The sequence below is a fragment of the Mastacembelus armatus genome, chromosome 22 (assembly GCF_900324485.2).
Source record: "Mastacembelus armatus chromosome 22, fMasArm1.2, whole genome shotgun sequence".
Taxonomy (NCBI): Eukaryota; Metazoa; Chordata; class Actinopteri; order Synbranchiformes; family Mastacembelidae; genus Mastacembelus; species Mastacembelus armatus.
In genome coordinates this window covers 20,597,583-20,615,396 of record NC_046654.1, presented here as the reverse complement: position 1 = coordinate 20,615,396, position 17,814 = coordinate 20,597,583, and the positions used below count along the sequence as shown (strand labels likewise).

The window sequence follows — 17,814 nt, the reverse complement described above, 5'->3', positions numbered from 1 at the left end:
AGTCTCTGTTGGGCCTTTTTAACTACCACAGCTATGTTGGCAGTCCAGGAGAGGTCCTCAGCTATATGTGTCCCTAGGAATTTAAAAGAGGACACTTGCTAGTCTCTTAAAGTGGAGCTGGTTCCCTATTATGTTTGCTGAAGTTTATTACCATCTCTTGTTTTGTTGGTGTTGAACAGTAAGATGTGTTTGGTGCACCATCCGCCATTCGCTTGACCTCCACCCTGTACGCTGTCTCATATGTTCTGCTAACGAGGCCAATGGCCGTGATGTTGTCAGCAAATTTAATGATGGTATTGGAGGGGTGGGTGGGAGTGCAGTCATAGGTGTACAGAGCATACAGGAAAGGGCTCAGCACACAGCCCTGAGGAGAGCCCATGCTGAGGTTCAGGCTGGAAGGGTGGATGGTGCCCCATTTAACCATTTATGGGTGGTTAGTCAGAAAATCCTTGATCTAGGCACAGGTGGAAGGGGGGAGATGTAGGTCAGTCAGCTTGTCAAGCAGGATGTCAGGAATGATGGTGTTAAATGCTGAGCTGTAGTTCGTGAACAGCATCCTGATGTAGCTCTGTGTGTAGAGTTGTAGCAGTGGCGTCCTCTGTCTGTTAGCTCTATAGGCAAACTGATATGGATCCAGGTTTGAGGGGAGGCAGGCCTTGATGTGGTGCAGGATGAGCTTCTCGAAACGTGAAAAGAAAGTATTTAATTCCTCTGCCAGCAAGACGTCAGCAGTAGTAGTGATGGGTGTGGAGCCTTTGTAATTGGTAATGCAACTACCAACTAATGCCAACTGATGCAACCCTGCAACACCAGCCAAAGTCATCCAGGGTATTTGATTAGAATAGACCCGGATGTGCTTATCCACCATGACATTGTTGGTGTAGTTCGTTATATAGAACATAACAGTTCTGTGCACTCCTGTAACTCTAGATGTTCAAATACACTCAGTATGCTCAAAGCAGTCTTGCAGCTGGGTCAGAGCTCCATCACGCTAGATTTGAATGTGTTTCATGGTAGGTTAGGTTTTCTTCCTGATGGGGGTTATGCAGGGATCAGGAGCAGTGAGAAATGGTCTGACATGCTCAGGTGGGGGAGGGGTACAGCTGTGTAGGCTTGCTTTAAGTTTATATGTGATCTAGTGTGTTTTTCCCTCTGTTGAAGCACATGTTGTACAAAGTTATGAAGCACAGTCTTAAGGCAAGTTTGATCGAGGTCTGAAGCAACAATATTGGTTCCCTCTGGATGAGCCTGCATTTGTTTGTTTATGGTGGCGTACAGCTGAGAGAGACCTATGCTGTGAGCTCTTTGGGCATGTAAAAGAGTCTACATAGCACAGTCAAATGCATCCAGGTCTGGTTAACAATGTGTGTATATGACCCTATTGGCTGTACACCATTCCATATGAACATAAATACAGAGCCCCCTTACTCTGCTCTTACTGGAGCTTTTATTCCTAACGAAGTTGGTGTATGTAACGGCCGCTTAGCTGTCTGGGATGAGTGGCTGTAGCCAGGATTCTGTGATGATCATCACACTGCAGTCACAAATGTTCCGGTTGTTTGCCATCAGTAACTCCAGTTTGTCAGTTTTTGGGATGATGGACCTGGCGTTGCTGAGGAAGATGCTTGGCAGCGGTGGTTTGTGGGCCGTGCTAGTAGGCTACTTCTGCAGCCCCGCTTCTGCCTCCATTGTCAACACCGCCTATGGCGTCTTTCCATCGCAGCAACAAATCAGAGTGAGCGTGGCAGTCTAGCTATATCCAGTGGAATGTTGTGGGACCGCTGGTAGTCCATTGAAATGTCAACATGACAAGAGAATCCCACCTTTCTCAGCATAGCTGGAGTGTAGGCGTGTTTGATCTCACACATATTCACACACACACACGCAAAAGCATCCATACCATTGCAAAAACTGTGCACCGAAACAAAGAGCTAAGAGCCGTCCTTGCACGCCACCATCTTACAGAGAGTGGGTCAGGCCTCTCCACACATCTTGTACATTGTTTTGCTCCAGCTGCTCCTCCAGCTTGTTCATGTAGCTGTCCTTGGCTTGCCTGATCTTGTACTTCAGTTCATGTTGAACTCTCCTTTGCTCATCTCTGTCCCCTTAAATGAAAGCCCTCTTCTTCTTGTTCAGCAGGGCTTTAAGCTCAGGGGTCATTCAGGGCTTGTTGTTGGAGAAACACCATACTGTCTAGGTTGTGTTTTCCACACAGAGGTTGATATAGTCTGTGATGCAGTGGATCAGGCTGTTGATGTCTTCCCAGCTGCAGAGTGTCTCTCAGTTCGTGGTCTGAAACAGTCTCTCAGTCTCTCACAGGCCTCATCAGTCCACACATTCACTGACTTCTGTGTAGGCGCTCTTCTCACCCTGGGTGCGTATTCAAGGAACAGATGTACCAGATTGTGATCAGAATGACCCAGTGGTGGAAGGGGTCGGAGGTATATGCGTCCTTAACAGCAGCATACAGCAGGTCCAGCATCTTGTTCTCCTTGGTGTGGCACTTCACGTACTGGTATATACACATATATACACATAATGTGAGATTAACAAGGCACATCTGAGACTAATCAGATACTAATGACAAGAGGTGAAGCTGGAAACTGAAGAAATCACAAATAGGATGTCTCTTCAAACAACAGGAAGCATCATGCAGATCCTGACAGAAGTTCCCCATGCAAAACATAAGACCATACGCCAATGAACTGTTTTCTGTTGTGAAACACACCCAGGGAATGGCTATAATGCAAGGACAATAGACAAGACAATCACCATGACAGAAGCTGTTGCATGCACATCTATTGCAAGGGTTTCAAGAGTCAAGGCAAGTTAGAGTAAAACAGCATAGTTAATAATAGAAGCATGCTTTCATGTTTGTGTGACAAACTGTATGTGTGTGTATATATGTTTGAACTCTAAAGAAATTTTGCTGCTTTGTGGAATAGTCCCAGATGCATTTCTTCATTTCAAATAAATCATATTTGATTTTTTGTAATCCTGAGCCTTTTTGGTAAAATATTCCCATTAGAACATGTTGCCTTTGATTATTATATACAATACAAACAATAATAAATAATAATTAAACGTTTTTTTTCTACTAGCTCCTGCATCTTCCCCCGCGACCCGGCCCCGGATAAGCGGAAGAAGATGGATAGATGGATGGATGGATAGCTCCTGTCGGCCACCGTACAAAATAATACCTAAAATCATTAAAAGTGGAAAATCTTCACACACAATGTCCTTTCCTTACCTGGCCTTACTGCCTTCCCTGTATGTCTGGAATTTCAGAACCTTTATAGGAAGTCAGCTCAGCTAGGGAACATCTTTGGTTCCAGGCACTGTTTGATTTTTCATTCACTGTATCTATTAATTGATATTTCTTAGTAGATAATATATTGTTTAATAGGATTAAACATTAGATTTAGATATAAACTTGTTAGCATTGTTATTTAATTGATAAGCTAACATGTTTAGCTGTTTTTTTTCCCGGATAAACCAACTCAAACTATCCTTATTAAAAGGTTGAAATTAATTCTTTGTTATGTTTTATGGGGTGGAAGGATCAGAGCAGGACCCAAATGCAGACAATTCTCTTTTTATTTTTGAACAAAGTAGGCTCGGGTACATCTGAGAACACTCTCAGGAACTCGGGAACACTAAACAACTGTCTTTATGACATCTCAGCCACTCGGCATAGAAGCAAAAAATCTGCAGTGTAATAAGACTAGACATTAGAAAAAAAGCTTGCAAAATCTTTTCTTGAGAAGAATCACAGCAGAATATGCCACAGATAAACTTAGAAAATAAATTAAATTATTTGGTTAGGTTTAACCCCTTGGTTAAATGTAGGGAAAGTTCACTGTTTGGGTTTAAGGATAGAAGACATTTGTCACTGGACTTTATGCTTTGCACTTGCCATAATTATGACCACTAGAGGCCTGTGTCACCCGAAGAAAAACATAGTTGCATGTATCTCCCCATGTTTTTGAAATTTGCCAAAAAGACTGATGCTGTTTCACATCCAAACATCTCGTTTAATAAAATATAATCAGAGGTTGTCATAAGTTGCTTGTATCTTGGAGAGTCTCAGTAAATCATATTCTGTTTCATCTTTATCTCATACTATGACATGCACATTGTATGAATAAACACATCCTTACCATATCAACTTCTGAGATACTGTCCAAGCTCTCCACCTGAACATCCACTCCAACAGGAATTGCAGGACCTGCCAAACAAAAGTACATCATAAACTCATTGACGAAGAAGTGCAATGTAACAACAGATAATGCTGCTAAGTGGTTTATTAGAGACGTTTTTGAAGTGTACCATTTGACTGCCTTCTACCACTAGTTCGGTGAGTGTTTTGGACATACAGTAACCACCTATCATAACTTGAATAAAAGCTCCAGGTATATGCACTTGATGAAAAACTGGATTTCTATTTTGAGTGAGATGTATACAACTAAGCCAGTGCACCTAGTGTTCAGTCTGGATTGGCTACCTAACAGTGTTAGAATTCAGAGTCACCAGTCAACCTAAACTGCATATTTTTGGACTGCAGGAGGAAGTCAGAGTACCAAAAGACAAGATGAAGGCTCCACCACATTTTACAGTCCACACAGAAAGGCCATGGTTGTGCAGGGTTCAAACCCAGAGCCTTCCTTCTGTGAGCCCCCAGTGCTTACTAATGTACTTTTTCTGCCCTGCCGATAAATCATGTTTCTAATATTATTTATATGAGTAATGCACAGCGAGTATTTAAACATTATAAAATCCTCCTAACAAGTTCACTTCTTTGACCTTAAGCTACGGAGAGTTACCTTTAACATGCAGGAAATTATGAAATTGAATTTGAATTATGACCACTGTATGAGCAAAGTTTATATTTTTAATAAAAAATAAGTGAAAGAACAAATCACTAATGTCTTCAATCTGTAAAAAGTTCTGTAGTCCACATATCATGTCACTACTTAACCCTAATAACTTACTGCTTTCACTCTTACTCTTCTTTTCCTCCAGCCATTTTCCATTATGTCTTATGTCTAGTGTTTGTCCAAGCACAAACTTAAGCAATGCAAAGTCTCACCATAATTCCTACTGAAAACATCCAATAGTTAGGTCCAGAGCAAAAAAAAATCTCCATTCTACGGAATGCTAAGGATAAATCCAAATGCTTCTGTCTGTGGTCATGTAGCCTGGCATCATACCAACCTTTACAGACTTTTATCTTGCTTTGTGAACCTTTTGAAGATTTTCCCTTAATTTTATCAGAATAGGCTGTAAGCTAATAATATATACTATATATATTATATAATATATATATACTATATATATTTACGTATATTACTTTTAATGACTTATGAAGAGATATTGATGCATGGCACTTAGAAATCATAACTTGTCACAAAAGGGGACAATAATGAATAAGTTACGGACTGTCTAGTACAAATATGACTGCAAATACTATGTATTTTGTGTAGTATGTAAGATTTTGAGAGATATAACTGGCAGTACAAATAAATACATATAACAGATTGTAGCTTCATGCTACACCACATTTTAAAATATTAATGTGAGTTTTGTAGATTCAAATAAAGGGAATAGGATTTAGATTTTTGATGTCACTGGTGACAACAATTTATTTAATTCTGTGTGGACTCATGGTGACATTTGGCCCACTTTCTCAATGTGCAGAATCCACAAATTACTTAAGCAGTGAACAAAGGATCACAACACATTAAGCAGCTCCACAGCAGCAGATCAGAATTTTGCTTAATTCTGCTTTAAGGAAAAAAATATTTAAGCAACACTGCAAATGTCTCATGTTAAAATGAAGCACTTTCAGTTATTTGAAAGAAACCCTTGTCTCTATACTGCAAGTCCTGCTGGGAGTCCTGTTGTTGCTGTTAACAAGTATATGTATTGTGTTCTCAATTATATTTGTTTTCCCCAGTCTTGTTTTTTTTTTCTTTGTTGCACAGCCAATCACACTGTAAGAAGCATGCCATGTTGCTTCATCAGTGATCCAATGAACACACATTTGTACAATAAAGTTAGTGTGTGCCAGTCGGGTGACTGATGAATGATCTCTATCTATTTTCACTGTGTTGAAGGCTTGCACGTCAGAAAACGCTGTGTTTGTGAACTCTGTCAACAGGTTATGAGCCCAGATGATGCATAACATAAGCTGTGTCCCAATTCAGGGGCTGCATCATTTGAAGGCTGCGATCGAAGGCCAACCGCATCAGTGTTGCAACAAGGCCTATGTGGTCTATGTAGGTTACGAAGGCTGCACCTTTATAGATCACGTCCTTTGAAGTATGCTGTCCCTGAATTGGAACAGATCAATAGTGAAAGTGTCCCGTCAGGACTTTCACCCAGAGAAGCAGCAGACAATGGACGAGCAGCACTAAAGATTCTACATGACTATAATGCTGGCAAAGGAAAGCCCAGGATAATTACCTTGTACACTGAGCTAACTTCACTGCAAAAGTCTCTCAGTAAGTGTCACTGAATATGTCATCAGAGGTGAGACAGCAATCACTGCTTTGAGAAATGCAGGTGACAATCTGAGTTATGGACTTTTAATAGCAATGGTTTTGAAGGGACTCCCAGAGACATTTAAGCCATATGCCCAGAGTGATGTTAAAATGATGTTAACCCTCTGATGGACCTTCAAAAAAGTCAATGGGAACATTAATGTCCCTTCGACACAAAAATGTGCTTGGGATGCAACATGGTCGCCAAATGCAGAGGAGACGCAGAGATGTGTTTGATCTACAGCACAGGGCATTGTCTCAAAACAACTCAGAGGAACACTGTACATTCCATCATATCAGCAAGACATCTTCTCTGTGAAAGCAGCAAGCTTGAATGGAGCAACTGTGATACTTAGAGAGGAGAAGGACTTTCTGTAACAGTACCAAATTTCCCATTCATATACACAACAAATTATACTATTTGCACATGGTAGATATGGAAGGTGATGACCAATGAAAGAAATGTGACATACAGACTACAGGTCAACCAATATGGGTTTTTTAATGGCCGTTTGTGATTTTCAAAATCCAGTTCAGCTGATGGCTGATAAGCAATGCCAATTATTTGAGGCCGATATGCATAACCGATTTTCTTAATTTCAGGAAAGAAAAACTATTGAACATAGACATTTGTTTAATGGATTAACTGTTAAAATAGGCACATACAATCAAGCAATGCTTCAGTTCAAATTACTTCACTGCCTTCTCATCTAAACGGAACACTGGAAATAATCAAAATAAAAGACAAACATAGGCCTACAACATGAACTCTTCAACAGACTAACTTTAATAAGGGGTTTCAGTGCATAAGGACCCAAAACAGACACTTTTTTTTGGTTTGCTCAGTCTACATCAGGGGTCTCAAACTCAATTTACCTGGGGGGTGCTAGAGGCAGAGTGTGGGTGAGGCTGGGCCGCATCAGGTTTTCCACAAGAAAAAGCTTTGTTAAAAAAATTCCAATCTTCTTAAATCTCTTTATTTTTATTTTTTAACACAAAATAAGATAAAAAAAATAAACAAATTAAGAATTAATAAGAAAATAAATAAAATAAATATAAAATAAATAAATCAATCAGTAATAAATATGATCTGTTAAGTCTGTTATTGTTTTGTTGTATCTGTTGTCTAGGCAACTACATTGTAAAAGCTAACGTTAGCTTGTAAAGTTTTTTTTGTATTTTTATTAAACAGATGTACTATTCTATTTTAGTTTCGGTTTCAGTTTATAATATCTATTTTTTATATTTAACATTTTTATGGTAATGAAGAATATGCACAATGCATAATGCACAGTGTATATGCAAAATAATGATCTGATAAAAATAAAGGAAATAATCCTGAATTTTAGATAATAAGATTAAAAGGACTACGTTTATTATACATTTTATTATGTGTTTACATTTTTGAAAACCAATGCAAGTAGTATTTTGCAGCAGTGGTGTCTTTGTATAATGTATTAACGACGATTTGAGAGAAATATGATGTTATTTAATATAAAACCATGCAGAAGGCGCTCTGTGGCGCGGCAGGAATTTGAACATCGTCTTGAGTCGTAGCTGGGCACCACGGACAGACCGCCGGTGTGCGTACACTAATAATTTTAAAGACGTGGCGCGACGCGACGCTGTGTTTCTCGTTCGGTGTGCGACCCCCTTAAAGTGCCATACATATCAAACTTGGAAGAAAGTTCCACTGACTGGTGGCTCTCTGAGAGAAAGCAGATTGACCAAAAGAGGTTTTTCTTTGGACACTACATTCTCCCCTCACTGTCGACCGCGTGGTTCTAGATGATTTTTCCGATGAAAGCGAGACAAATTTTCTCAAAGGAGGAGCAGCTGAATTGTGGATAATTTGAAATAAAAGACGAATATTAGAATATTTAATCAAATTTTCAAAGCTGAGGATTTTATATTTCGTAAGTATATTACAGTGATGATGTAGACGAGTTTTCCTGTCATGAATTTTAAGTGCTCTTTTATACAGTGATTCAAGTGGTGTTAGAGATGTTTTACATGCCTGAGACCAACATACAATATAAAAAATGTGAAACAAACATGGTGTTTAAATACATATATGAGGCACCAACGGTCATTGTATTTCGAATATGATTGAAATTTTTCAAATTAAATTTCAACATATTTGCAACTTTTTTTATATGGTTTTTAAAACTTAAATGTGAATCAAGTATGAGGCCTAAATATTTGAATTCATCTACATTTTTTAATTTTTTCCCATCAATTATTATTTCAGGTAAGTGTCTAGGTTTGTAGTTGTTTGAGAAAAACAGGCAGTTTTATCTGTGTTCAGAGTAAGATAGGAATCTTGTAACCATTTAACAACTTTTTGCATTTCACTTGACAATTTGATAGCAACCTCTGTTTCATTTTTCCCATGAGTAAAAAACACAGTATTGTCAGCATACATTAACACATCGACATCAGTGCACACAGATGGGAGGTCGTTTATATACAGTGGGTACGGAAAGTATTCAGACCCCTTTAAATTTTTCACTCTTTGTGTCACTTAAGCCATTTGCCAAAATCAAAAAAGTTCATTTTATTTCTCATTAATGTACACTCAGCACCCCATCTTGACAGAAAAAAACAGAAATGTAGAAATTTTTGCAAATTTATTAAAAAAGAAAAACTGAAATATCACATGATCATAAGTATTCAGACCCTGTGCTCAGTATTGAGTAGAAGCACCCTTTTGAGCTAGTACAGCCATGAGTCTTCTTGGGAATGATGCAACAAGTTTTTCACACCTGGATTTGGGGATCCTCTGTCATTCTTCCTCGCAGATCCTCTCCAGTTCTGTCAGGTTGGATGGTGAACATTGGTGGACCGCCATTTTCAGGTCTCTCCAGAGATGCTCAATTGGGTTTAGGTCAGGGCTCTGGCTGGGCCAGTCAAGAATGGTCACAGAGTTGTTCCGAAGCCACTCCTTTGTTATTTTAGCTGTGTGCTTAGGATCATTGTCCTGTTGAAAGGTGAACCTTCGGCCCAGTCTGAGGTCCTGAGCACTCTGGAAGAGGTTTTCTTCCAGGATATCTCTGTACTTGGCCGCATTCATCTTTCCTTCAATTGCAACCAGTCGTCCTGTCCCTGCAGCTGAAAAACACCCCCACAACATGATGCTCCCACCACCATGTTTCACTGTAGGGATTGTATTGGGCAGGTGATGAGCAGTGTCTGGTTTTCTCCACACACACCGCTTAGAATTAACGCCAAAAAGTTCAATCTTAGTCTCATCAGACCAAAGAATCTTATTTCTCATAGTCTGGGAGTCCTTCATGTGGTTTTTGGCAAACTCTATGCGGGCTTTCATGTGTCTTTCACTGAGGAGAGGCTTCCGTCGGGCCACTCTGCCATAAAGCCCCGACTGGTGGAGGGCTGCAGTGATAGTTGACTTTGTGGAACTTTCTCCCATCTCCCTACTGCATCTCTGGAGCTCAGCCACAGTGATCTTTGGGTTCTTCTTTACCTCTCTCACCAAGGCTCTTCTCCCACGATTGCTCAGTTTGGCTGGACGGCCAGGTCTAGGAAGAGTTCTGGTCGTCCCAAACTTTTTCCATTTGAGGATTATGGATGCCACTGTGCTCTTAGGAACCTTGAGTGCTGCAGAAATTCTTTTGTAACCTTGGCCAGATCTGTGCCTTGCCACAATTCTGTCTCTGAGCTCCTTGGGCAGTTCCTTCGACCTCATGATTCTCATTTGCTCTGACATGCACTGTGAGCTGTAAGGTCTTATATAGACAGGTGTGTGCCTTTCCTAATCAAGTCCAATCAGTTTAATTAAACACAGCTGGACTCCAATGAAGGAGCAGAACCATCTCAAGGAGGATCAGAAGAAATGGACAGCATGTGAGTTAAATATGAGTGTCACTGCAAAGGGTCTGAATACTTATGACCATGTGATATTTCAGTTTTTCTTTTGTAATAAATTTGCAAAAATTTCTACATTTCTGTTTTTTTCTGTCAAGATGGGGTGCTGAGTGTACATTAATGAGAAATAAAATGAACTTTTTTGATTTTGGCAAATGGCAGCAATGACACAAAGAGTGAAAAATTTAAAGGGGTCTGAATACTTTCCGTACCCACTGTATATACTAAAGAGCAGGGGTCCTAAAATAGACCCCTGCGGCACCCCCATTGTGGACGGTTTAAATGAAGATCTAATATGATTCACTTGAACGCACTGATGTCGATCACTCAAATAAGAGTTGATCCAGTTTTGTGTTTGTTTTGAAAAGTTATAGCTGCTCAATTTGTTCAATAGTATCTGGTGATTAACAGTGTCGAAAATCGAGGAAGCCTGCTCCCACCACTCCTCGCCGATCCAAGTTGGCCCTGATCACTTCAAGGAAATAAGTACAAGCTGTCTCCGTTGAATACTTTGTTGTAAACCCAAATTGCATGTGATGCAAAAGGGAATGATTGTCCAAATGAGCCATGAGTTGCTCTGCTACAACTTTTTCCAGAACTTTTGAGACGACTGGAAGAATGCTTATCGGCTGATAATTGCTGATTTGATGTTTATCGCCTGATTTCAATATAGGAGTTATTATTGCAGATTTTAGGTCTGCGGGACAAATACTGTCATTAATAGATTTGTTTATGATTTTTGTTAAAGGGGAAGATAAAGTGTGTATATACAGTGGGTATGGAAAGTATTCAGACCCCTTTAAATTTTTCACTCCTTGTGTCATTGCAGCCATTTGCCAAAATCAAAAAAGTTCATTTTATTTCTCATTAATGTACACTCAGCACCCCATCTTGACAGAAAAAACCAGAAATGTAGAAATTTTTGCAAATTTATTAAAAAAGAAAAACTGAAATATCACATGGTCATAAGTATTCAGACCCTTTGCAGTGACACTCATATTTAACTCACATGCTGTCCATTTCTTCTGATCCTCCTTGAGATGGTTCTGCTCCTTCATTGGAGTCCAGCTGTGTTTAATTAAACTGATTAGACTTGATTAGAAAAGGCACACACCTGTCTATATAAGACCTTACAGCTCACAGTGCATGTCAGAGCAAATGAGAATCATGAGGTCGAAGGAACCGCCCAAGGAGCCCAGAGACAGAATTGTGGCAAGGCACAGATCTGGCCAAGGTTACAAAAGAATTTCTGCAGCACTCAAGGTTCCTAAGAGCACAGTGGCCTCCATAATCCTCAAATGGAAAAAGTTTGGGATGACCAGAACTCTTCCTAGACCTGGCCATCCAGCCAAACTGAGCAATCGTGGGAGAAGAGCCTTGGTGAGAGAGGTAAAGAAGAACCCAAAGATCACTGTGGCTGAGCTCCAGAGATGCAGTAGGGAGATGGGGGAAAGTTCCACAAAGTCAACTATCACTGCAGCCCTCCACCAGTCGGGGCTTTATGGCAGAGTGGCCCGACGGAAGCCTCTCCTCAGTGCAAGATACATGAAAGCCTGCATAGAGTTTGCCAAAAAACACATGAAGGACTCCCAGACTATGAGAAATAAGATTCTCTGGTCTGATGAGACCAAGATTTAACTTTTTTGGGCGTTGATTCTAAGCGGTATGTGTGGAGAAAACCAGGCACTGCTCATCACCTGCCCAATACAATCCCTACAGTGAAACATGGTGGTGGGAGCATCATGTTGTGGGGGTCTTTTTCAGCTGCAGGGACAGGACAACTGGTTGCAATTGAAGGAAAGATGAATGCGGCCAAGTACAGAGATATCCTGGAAGAAAACCTCTTCCAGAGTGCTCAGGACCTCAGACTGGGCCGAAGGTTCACCTTTCAACAGGACAATGACCCTAAGCACACAGCTAAAATAACAAAGTAGCGGCTTCGGAACAACTCTGTGACCATTCTTGACTGGCCCAGCCAGAGCCCTGACCTAAACCTAATTGAGCATCTCTGGAGAGACCTGAAAATGGCTGTCCACCAATGTTCACCATCCAACCTGACAGAACTGGAGAGGATGTGCAAGGAAGAATGGCAGAGGATCCCCAAATCCAGGTGTGAAAAACTTGTTGCATCACTCCCAAGAAGACTCATGGCTGTACTAGCTCAAAAGGGTGCTTCTACTCAATACTGAGCACAGGGTCTGAATACTTATGACCATGTGATATTTCAGTTTTTCTTTTTTAATAAATTTGCAAAAATTTCTACATTTCTGTTTTTTTTCTGTCAAGATGGGCTGCTGAGTGAAAAATTTAAAGGGGTCTGAATACTTTCCATACCCACTGTATGTTTTTAAGAAAACTGTATCAAAACCATACACATCTTTTGCTTTACTATTGTTCAGTGAGGAGGTTAATTTTTTTACATTTGATTCACTTGTGGAACACAAGGAAAAAGTGCACTGGTTGCCATCAAAAAGGGAAGGTGGGTGTGAAATTGAGAATTTTTCAGCCAGATTTTGTACAGAGTTTAAAAAATATTCATTAAAATTAGTTGCAGTTGTTAAAGAATCATCAATAAAACTTCCATTTATTTTAAGCTGTATGTCCTCTCTATTAGACCTTTCCTGTCCAATTAATTTATCTATTGTTTTCCATATTATTTTACTATTTCCTTGTGCATTTTCAATAATTTTAAGAAAGAAATTTGCTTTTGCCTTTCTAATCTGTGATGTTACTTTATTTCTCAAACTCGTGTAAATTAATCGATCAGTCGTTAATCCCGATTGCATAAATGTTTTCAAAGAGGCATCACGCTTTTTCATTAGATTCCATATAGTGTTATTGAACCATGGTAAATTATGTTTGGTGTTAAGCCCCGAGTCCTGGTTTCCTGTTTGCACTTTATTTTGGTTAATTTCCTGTTTCTGTTCCGTGTCGTGTTCCAGGGGCCTTTATGTTCAGTTGTCATTAGTAGATTGTTTTCACCTGTGCCTTGTGTTTTAGTGTTTAAGTTCTCCGGTTCCCTTTGTTCCCTGCCGGAACATTAGTTATGTACCCCTGATGTAGTTAGTTACTTCAACTCACTGACAGTTACATTCGTTCGAGGAGTGTGCTAGTTTTCTGTTTTCCTGTCTGTCTGCCCGCCGAGTTGCGGAGAGCACTTTGTGTTTTGTCTAAGCCCTGGACGATCCAGGAAAATAAACCTGCCTGCTGTGTCCTGCATTTGGGTCCTCACTACTCTTTCCCTTCACCAGCGCAACGAGCGCGCAACATTTGGCATTAGGTTTCCTCATCTTTTTTGTATAATTCAGTAAAATATTATTTACAATAGACAAAAAATCATGACAGCCCTCTTCACATGACTTATTTGTAATAACATCTTCCCAGTTTGTTTGTTTTATATCATTTTCAACAAACTGTAGATCCTTCTTTGGGATAAATGTTATCAATTCTTTACTTTTAAATGATGTTTGATTCCTAAATCGCGCTTTTGTCAATTTTCTGGCAGCTAGGGTAATATTATGATCCGAAAGTCCAGTGATTAGATTATATATATTTTTTATTCTCTCTGGTTTATTTGCAAATATTAAATCCAGCAAAGTTTGTGATGTTTTTGTTATACGTGTAGGTTTGTTTAACAGTTGTGTCATTTGAAACGAGTCAGTTATTTCCTTCAGTTTCTTTCTTCGTGCATTGTCCAACCAATTTAAATTGTAGTCACCCATGAGTATTATTTCCTTTCCATCGAACTGTTTGAGGATTTTACACAGTGAAACATAAAAGTCATTTGGGGTATTAGGTGGGCGGTAAATTGCCAAAACAACAAAAGACATTTGAGGGGACAGAGTAACAGTAATCCCCACACATTCAAGGCTGTTGTCTTCAAAGTCTATTTGTTTGCTTTGCAAGCTCTCCTTGATGTAAACCAAAACCCCGCCCCCTTTCCCTTTTTGTCTGTCCCGTCTATAAACCTTATATCCAGGCACATTAACCATAGATACAGGTGTTGTAGGAGTCAGCCAGCTTTCTGTAAGGCACAGGTAGTCTAGATTTGAGATTTGATGTTCAAGCTGCTCAGTCTTTGAAACAACGCTACGGATGTTTAAATGTCCTCCGAAAATGCCTTTTGGCTTAGTTTTCGGGTTCCACAGGACAGCCGCGTGGTTCACAGTTTGAAGCAGTTTTGACTCATGTTGTTTGACAGACGCGGTCGTAGTACGAATCCCAGCTGCCAACATTTGTGTAAAGTTTAGCGGGTTACCCCGTAGTCCCATGCGGGAAGCCTCGAAAAAGTAGGTCCGCGGCGTCTCCACTTGTCCAGAGGAAACAACCCCATAATCCACAGGCCCGGGGTTAACGTGGATGTCCCCACACAACAATAACACAGTGCAGAGGAGGACCGTATGTCCCCGGTAAGCTGATCCCGGTGTCATCTTTGAACCACGCCGCTCACGCAGCGTGTGTCCGACCAGTGCTCGCCCGTCATTCAAGACGTTTGAGTATATGATGTATTGGCACCATGAATCCAGTGGTAGGGCAGCATTAGATTTAACTGCGGGCGGTGAAGAGCGTTCACAAGCGGCAGACCAATTTCCCCACAGTTGAGGTAGTGTGACAGCCAACACATACAGAGATAAAACCATCAAATGGAATAAAGTCTCTGTTTTTAGTTTTCAGCAGCACCTGCCGAGCTGCGACAACCCGCCGCCATTTTCCAGGAGGACTGGTCTACATTAACAATCTAAATTGACCAAAAAGAGACAAGAGAAAACTGGCAATGTGAGAAAATGAGCAGCTTTCACATCAGTCTCCAAAAGTTTCTAATAACACCAGAAAAAGTTGCTGCATTTGTCACTAGTTCCTTTCTGAATATTCACTAAATATAGTGACAAAGTTGCTAAGTTGGCAACAGTGTGGCTCGCAGCTCTGTGCTGCTGGGGTCCGCAGAAGTACCTGAACAAAAATCGACCTCAACACTCCAGCACCAGCCGATATCCATTTTATCTGTCTAAAAACTGCAAATATCGGCCTGATATATCAGTCAATTGACGTATCAGTCAACCTCTAATCCAGAGTTGGCATGACGTAATGCCAGTGATTACAAAGCAGTTCTAGAATTAGTACACAGATTTAGCAGGACCTATAGACCCAGTGTATAGAGATGGCCAAAGGTTTGCATTATTCCAGTGCAGTGTTTGCATATTTTTTTGGAAAACAAGAGTGACACAGTGCAAGCAACACAGACTTTATACAAATATTAAATGCATCATTTCAGACAATGGGACAGAATTCAAGACAGTACCAGGCATTAGTGAGAAGATATAGAGGAAAATAAGAACAATCCCAGGTTTCTTTTCAGCACTGTAGCCAGCCTGACAAAAAGTCACAGCTCTGTTGAGCCCAGTGTTCCCTTAGCTCTCAGCAGTGATGACTTTATGAGGTTCTTTACAAATAAAATCACAACTATTAGAGATAAAATTCATCAGAGGCTTCCTATAGCTGCAATAAATTAATCTTCTACTACAGTAGCCTTTGAATCATCTATAAGACCTCAGTTATGTTTAGGCTGCTTCTCTCCCATAGATCTCTCTGAATTCACATCAGTAGTTGCTTCATCTAAACCATCAACGTGTCTCTTAGACCCCATCCTGACTTGACTGCTTAAAGACACCCTGCCATTAATTAACTCATCTTTATTAGACTTGGTAAATTTATCTCTAGTATCAGGCTACGTACCACAGACCTTTAAGACTGCAGTAATCAAACCCTTACTCAAAAAGCCTAGTTTTGATCCAAGAGTCTTGGCTAATTATAGACCAATATCCAACCTACCATTTATTTCTAAAATCCTTGAAAAAGCTGTTGCTAAGCAGCTATCAGACCACTTAGGAATGAACTATTTGAAGATTTTCAATCAGGATTTAGAGTACATCATAGTACAGAAACAGCGCTGTTAAAAGTCACCAACGATCTTCTCTTAGCCTCAGATAATGGATTTGTTTCTATACTTTTCCTCCTAGACCTTAGTGCTGCATTTGACACAATTGACCACAATTATTATTATCTCTTATTACAGAGATTGGAGCATGTGACTGGTTCCAATCCTATTTATCGGACAGATTCCAGTTTGTTTATGTCCATGATGAACCTTCCACATGCACAAAAGTTAGTTATGGAGTTCCACAAGGCTCTGTGCTAGGACCGATTCTGTTCACCTTGTACATGCTTCCTTTAGGATATGTTATTAGGAAGCACTTTATTAATTACCACTGCTATGCAGATGACACTCAGCTGTATCTATCTATGAAACCTGTTAACACAAACCAGTTAACCAGACTTCAAGCCTGTCTAACTGACATAGAGGCCTGGATGACCAGAAACTTTCTACTTTTAAATTCAGAAAAAACTGAAGTTATTGTATTTGGGCCTAAAAACCTCAGAAATAACTTTTCTAAAATTATAGCTACTTTAGATGTCATGGCTTCCAGCACTACTGTGAAAAACCTTGGAGTTATTTTTGACCAGGGCATGTCCTTTAAATCACACATAAAACAAATCTCTAGAATTGCGTTCTTGCCAAAATTAGGAACATCCTGTCTCAAAATGATGCAGAAAAACTAGTCCATGCATTTGTTACCTCAAGGCTAGATTACTGTAACTCATTATTATCTGGATGTCCCAGTATTGCCATAAAAATTCTCAGGTTAATCCAGAATGCTGCAGCCAGAGTTCTGACAGGAACTAGTAAGAGAGATCATATTTTTCCTATATTAGCTTTTCTTCATTCGCTCCCTGTAAAATACAGAATAGAATTTAAAATCCTTCTCACATACAAATCCCTTCATGATCAAGCTCCTTCATACCTTAAAGACCTCATAGTACCATATTATCCCAATAGACCACTTCGCTCTCAGAGTGCAGGTCTACTTGTGGTTCCCAGAGCTTCCAAAAGCAGAATGGGAGACAGAGCCTTTAGCTATCAAGCTCCTCTCCTGTGGAACCAGCTCCCAGTCTAGGTTCAGGAGGCAGACACTCTCTGTACTTTTAAGGCTAGACTTAAAACCTTCCTCTTTGACAAAGCGTATAGTTAGGGCTGGCTTCAGGTAACCCTGAACCATCCCTTAGTTACACTGCTATAGGTCTAGATTGCCCGAGGACTATCAGTGCACTGAGCTCCCCTACCCCTCCCTTCCCTTCCTTTCCCTTCCCCCTCCCTTCCTCTCCTTGCCCCTCACATGTATATTCCACATTGAATGTCACTAACCCTGTGATCTCTCTCTCCCCTAGTTTGTGTTCTCTTCCTCTCTGTACCTTCTGCAGGTGTCCCTGGTCCTGGAGCTGTATATCACTGATGTGCACTTACTGGCCCCACCAGCCTGCAGTGTCTATT

At 40.3% G+C, this 17,814-nt stretch overlaps 1 protein-coding gene across 2 annotated transcripts in view; it reads right to left on the bottom strand.

Annotated features, from left to right (window-relative positions):
* Window positions 1–17,814, bottom strand: part of gabrr2a (gamma-aminobutyric acid type A receptor subunit rho2a) — a 98,769-nt gene that overhangs the window by 61,623 nt on the left and 19,332 nt on the right. For both annotated transcript variants that reach the window (XM_026302227.1, XM_026302235.1), the window contains exon 3: window positions 4,161–4,228. In XM_026302227.1, coding sequence (XP_026158012.1) covers window positions 4,161–4,228 — 68 coding nt within the window. The remainder of the gene's footprint in view (window positions 1–4,160; window positions 4,229–17,814) is intronic.